This window comes from Schistocerca gregaria, unplaced genomic scaffold (assembly GCF_023897955.1).
Source record: "Schistocerca gregaria isolate iqSchGreg1 unplaced genomic scaffold, iqSchGreg1.2 ptg000548l, whole genome shotgun sequence".
NCBI lineage: Eukaryota > Metazoa > Arthropoda > Insecta > Orthoptera > Acrididae > Schistocerca > Schistocerca gregaria.
In genome coordinates, this window is record NW_026061943.1 from 31,900 (window position 1) to 37,405 (window position 5,506).

General features: G+C 53.0%; 1 protein-coding gene across 1 annotated transcript; it reads left to right on the forward strand.

The window, feature by feature from the left end:
- Positions 1-1,673: 1,673 nt before the first annotated feature.
- Positions 1,674-2,645, forward strand: LOC126314286 (uncharacterized). The gene has a single exon (XM_049992377.1). It carries the CDS (start codon positions 1,674-1,676, stop codon positions 2,643-2,645), a length of 972 nt encoding a protein of 323 aa, XP_049848334.1.
- The last annotated feature ends 2,861 nt before the right edge of the window (positions 2,646-5,506 follow it).

Sequence of the window (5,506 nt, forward strand, 5' to 3'; positions counted from 1 at the left end):
CTTCGTATGCAGTGCAGGCATTCACATGGAGTGCAGCCTACACATGAAGTGCAGCCTTCACATGGAATGCAGCCTTCACATGGAGTGCAGCCATTCATATGGAATGCCGCCTTCACATGGAGTGCAGCCTTCACATGGAGTGCTGCCTTCGCATGGAGTGCTGCCTTCACAAGGACTGCAGCCACAAGGTGTGTTGTCCTCAAAAGATGAGCTTTCCTTCACAAGGAGTGCAGCCTTTGCAAGGAGTGGAGCCTTTGCAAGGAGTGCAGCCTTTGCAAGGAGTGCAGCCTTCGCAAGGAGTGCAGCAGTCGCAAGGAGTGCAGCATTCGCAAGGAGTCGAGAATTCGGAAGGAGTGCAGCATTCGCATGGAGTGCAGCCTTCGCAAAGAGTGCCGCCTTCGCATGGAGTGTGTCCTTTGCATGGATTGCAGCCTTCACATGGAGTGCAGCCTTCACATGGAATGAAGCCTTCACATGGAGTGTAGCCTTCCCAATGGAGTGCAACATTGGCATGGAGTGTAGCCTTCGCAAGGACTGCATCAGTCGCATGGGGTGCAGCCTTCACACCTACATCAGCATTCGCATGGGGTACAGCCTTCGTATGTAGTGCAGGCATTCACATGGAGTGCAGCCTACACATGAAGTGCAGCTTTCACATGGAGGGCAGCCTTCACATGGAGTGCAGCCAATCATATGGAATGCCGCCTTCACATGGAGTGCAGCCTTCACATGGAGTGAAGCCTTCACATGGAGTGTAGCCTTCCCAATGGAGTGCAACATTGGCATGGAGTGTAGCCTTCGCAAGGAGTGCATCAGTCGCATGGGGTGCAGCCTTCACACCTACAGCAGCATTTGCATCGGGTACAGCCCTCGTATGTAGTGCAGGCATTCACATGGAGTGCAGCCTACACATGAAGTGCAGCCTTCACATGGAGTGCAGCCTTCACATGCAGTGCTGCCTTCGCATGGAGTGCTGCCTTCACACGGACTGCAGCCACAATGTGTCTTGTCCTCAAAATATGAGCTTTCCTTCACAAGGAGTGCAGCCTTTGCAAGGAGTGGAGCCTTTGCAAGAAGTGCAGCCTTTGCAAGGAGTGCAGCCTTCGCAAGGAATGCAGCCTTCACATGCATTGCAGCCTTTGCAAGGAGTACAGCCTTTGCAAGGAGCACAGCATTCGCAAGGAGTGCAGCATTCGCAAGGAGGGGAGCGTTCGCAAGTAGTGCAGGCTTCACATGCATTGCAGCCTTCGCAAGGAGTACAGCCTTTGCAAGGAGTGCAGCATTTGCAAGGAGTGCAGTATTCGCAAGGAGTGCAGCATTCGCAAGGAGTGGAGCCTTTGCATGGAGTGCAGCCTTCGCAAAGAGTGCCGCCTTTGCATGGAGTGTGGCCTTTGCATGGTTTTCAGCCTTCACATGGAGTGCAGCCTTCACATGGAGTGAAGCTTTCACATGGAGTGTAGCCTTCAAAATGGAGTGCAACATTGGCATGGAGTGTAGCTTTCGCAAGGAGTGCATCAGTCGCATGGGGTGCAGCCTTCACAACTACAGCAGCATCAGCATGGGGTACAGCCTTCGTATGTAGTGCAGGCATTCACATGGAGTGCAGCCTACACATGAAGTGCAGCCTTCACATGGAGTGCAGCCTTCACATGGAGTGCAGCCATTCATATGGAATGCCGCCTTCACATGGAGTGCAGCCTTCACATGGAGTGCTGCCTTCGCATGGAGTGCTGCCTTCACATAGACTGCAGCCACAAGGTGTGTTGTCCTCAAAAGATGAGCTTTCCTTCACAAGGAGAGCAGCCTTTGGAAGGAGTGGAGCCTTTGCAAGGAATGCAGCCTTTGCAAGGAGTGCAGCCTTTGCAAGGAGTGCAGCCTTCGCAAGGAATGCAGCCTTCACATGCATTGCAGCCTTTGCAAGGAGTACAGCCTTAGCAAGGAGTGCAGCATTCGCAAGGAGTGGAGCCTTCGCAAGGAGTGCGGCGTTCGCATGGAGTGCAGCCTTTGCATGGAGTGTGGCCTTTGCATGGATTTCAGCCTTCACTTGGAGTGCAACCTTCACATGGAGTGAAGCCTTCACACGGAGTGCAGCCATTCATATGGAATGCAGCCTTCACATGGAGTGCAGCCTTCACATGGAGTGCTCCCTTCACATGGAGTGCTGCCTTCAAATGGACTGCAGCCACAAGGTGTTGTCCTCAAAAGATGAGCTTTCCTTCACAAGTAGTGCAGCCTTTGCAAGGAGTGGAGCCTTTGCAAGGAGTGCAGCCTTTGCAAGGAGTGCAGCCTTTGCAAGGAGTGCAGCCTTTGCAAGGAATGCAGCATTCAAATGCATTGCAGCCTTTGCAAGGAGTACAGCCTTCGCAAGGAGTGCAGCATTCGCAAGGAGTGCAGCATTCGCAAGGAGTGGAGCCTTCGCAAGGAGTGCAGCCTTCACATGCTTTGCAGCCTTCGCAAGGAGTACAGTCTTAGCAAGGAGTGCAGCATCGCAAGGAGTGCAGCATTCGCAAGGAGTAGAGCCTTCGCAAGGAGTGTGGCCTTCACATGGTGTGCAGCCTTCACATGGAATGTGGCCTTTGCATGGATTTCAGCCTTCACGTGGAGTGCAGCCTTCACATGGAGTGAAGCCTTCATATGGAGTGTAGCCTTCGCAATGGAGTGCAACATTGGCATGGAGTGTAGCCTTCGCAAGGAGTGCATCAGTCGCATGGGGTGCAGCCTTCACACCTACAGCAGCATTTGCATGGGGTACAGCCTTCAAATGTAGTGCAGGCATTCACATGGAGTGAAGCCTAAACATGAAGTGCAGCCTTCACATGGAGTGCAGCCTTCACATGGAGTGCAGCCATTCATATGGAATGCAGCCTTCACATGGAGTGCTGCCTTCGCATGGAGTGCTGCCTTCACATGGACTGCAACCACAAGGTGTGTTGTCCTCAAAATATGAGCTTTCCTTCACAAGGAGTGCAGCCTTTGCAAGGAGTGCAGCTTTTGCAAGGAGTGCAGCCTTCACAAGGAGTGCAGCCTTCGCAAGGCATGCAGCCTTCACATGCATTGCAGACTTCGCAAGGACTACAGCCTTCGCAAGGAGTGCAGCCTTCGCAAGGAGTGCAGCCTTTGCAAAGAGTGCCGCCTTCGCATGGAGTGTGGCCTTTGCATGGATTGCAGCCCTGACATGGAGTGCAGCCTTCACATGGAGTGAAGCCTTCACATGGAGTGTAGCCTTCCCAATGGAGTGCAACATTGGCATGGAGTGTAGCCTTCGCAAGGAGTGCATCAGTCGCATGGGGTGCAGCCTTCACACCTAAAGCAGCATTTGCATGGGGTACAGCCTTCATATGTAGTGCAGGCATTCACATGGAGTGCAGCCTACACATGAAGTGCAGCCTTCACATGGAGTGCAGCCTTCACATGGAGTGCAGCCATTCATATGGAATGCAGCCTTCACATGGAGTGCAGCCTTCACATGGAGTGCTGCCTTCGCATGGAGTGCTGCCTTTACATGGACTGCAGCCACAAGGTGTGTTGTCCTCAAAAGATGAGCCTTCCTTCACAAGGAGTGCAGCCTTTGCAAGGAGTGGAGCCTTTGCAAGGAGTGCAGCCTTTGCAAGGAGTGGCAGCCTTTGCAAGGAGTGCAGCCTTCGCAAGGAATGCAGCCTTCACATGCATTGCAGCCTTCGCAAGGAGTACAGCCTTTGCAAGGAGTGCAGCGTTCACAAGGAGTGCAGCATTCGCAAGGAGTGGAGCCTTCGCAAGGAGTGCTGCCTTCGCATGGAGTGCTGCCTTCACATGGACTGCAGCCACAAAGTGTGTTGTCCTCAAAAGATGAGCTTTCCTTCACAAGGAGTGCAGCCTTTGCAAGGAGTGGAGCCTTTGCAAGGAGTGCAGCCTTTGCAAGGAGTGGCAGCCTTTGCAAGGAGTGCAGCCGTCGCAAGGAATGCAGCCTTCACATGCATTGCAGCCTTCGCAAGGAGTACAGCCTTTGCAAGGAGTGCAGCGTTCACAAGGAGTGCAGCATTCGCAAGGAGTGGAGCCTTTGCAAGGAGTGCTGCCTTCGCATGGAGTGCTGCCTTCTCATGGACTGCAGCCACAAAGTGTGTTGTCCTCAAAAGATGAGGTTTCCTTAACAAGGAGTGCAGCCTTTGCAAGGAGTGGAGCCTTTGCAAGGAGTGCAGCCTTTGCAAGGAGTGCAGCCTTCGCAAGGAGTGCTGCCTTCGCATGGAGTGCTGCCTTCACATGGACTGCAGCCACAAAGTGTGTTGTCCTCAAAAGATGAGCTTTCCTTCACAAGGAGTGCAGCCTTTGCAAGGAGTGGAGCCTTTGCAAGGAGTGCAGCCTTTGCAAGGAGTGCAGCCTTCGCAAGGAATGCAGCCTTCACATGCACTGCAGCCTTCGCAAGGAGTACAGCCTTTGCAAGGAGTGCAGCATTCGCAAGGAGTGCAGCATTCGCAAGGAGTGGAGCCTTCGCAAGGAGTGCAGCCTTCGCATGGAGTGCAGCCTTCGCAAAGAGTGCCGCCTTTGCATGGAGTGTGGCCTTTGCATGGATTTCAGCCTTCACATGGAATGCAGCCTTCACATGGAGTGAAGCCTTCACATGGAGTGTAGCCTTCCCAATGGAGTGCAACATTGGCATGGAGTGTAGCCTTCGCAAGGTGTGCATCAGTCGCATGGGGTGCAGCCTTCACACCTACAGCAGCATTTGCATGGGGTACAGCCTTCGTATGTAGTGCAGGCATTCACATGGAGTGCAGCCTACACATGAAGTGCAGCCTTCACATGGAGTGCAGCCTTCACATGGAGTGCTGCCTTTGCATGGAGTGCTGCCTTCACATGGACTGCAGCCACAAGGTGTGTTGTCCTCAAAAGATGAGCTTTCCTTCACAAGGAGTGCAGCAATTGCAAGGCATGCTGTCTTTGCAAGGCATGCTGTCTTTGCAAGACGTTCTGTGTTTGCAAGGTGTGCTGTCTTGTCAATATGCGCTGTCTTGGCCAGGCGTGCTGTCTTGGAGAGGCGTGCAGTTTTGTGAAGACATGCTGTCTTGTCAAGGCGTGCAAAGTTTCCCAGGCATGCTGTATTGGTCAGGTGTGCTGTCTTGGCAAGGCATGCTGTCTTGCAAGGAGTATTGTCTTGGCAATGTGTGCAGTCTTCGCAAGGTGTGCTGTCTTATAAAGTTTTGCTGTCTTATCAAGGTGTGCCATCTAGGCAACGTGTGCTGTCTTGGCAAGGTATGCTGTCTTGGCAAGGTGTGCATTCTTGGCAAGGCGTGCTGTCTTCACAAGGCGTGCTGTCTTGGCAATGTGTGCTGTCTTGGCAACATGTGCTGTCTTGTTAATTTATGCTGTCTTCGCCAGGTGTGCTGTCTTTGAGAGACGTGCAGTTTTGTGAAGGCGTGGTGTCTTGTCAAGGCGTGCAGTGTTGGCCAGACGTGCTGTATTGGTCAGGCGTGATGTCTTAGCAAGGCATGCTGTCTTGACAAAGCGTGTTGTGTTGGCAAGACTTGCTGTT

Excerpts from the sequence above, each read along its gene's own strand:
- LOC126314286 (XM_049992377.1), top strand. The coding sequence starts at position 1,674 with ATGCCGCCTTCACATGGAGTGCAGCCTTCACATGGAGTGCTGCCTTCG.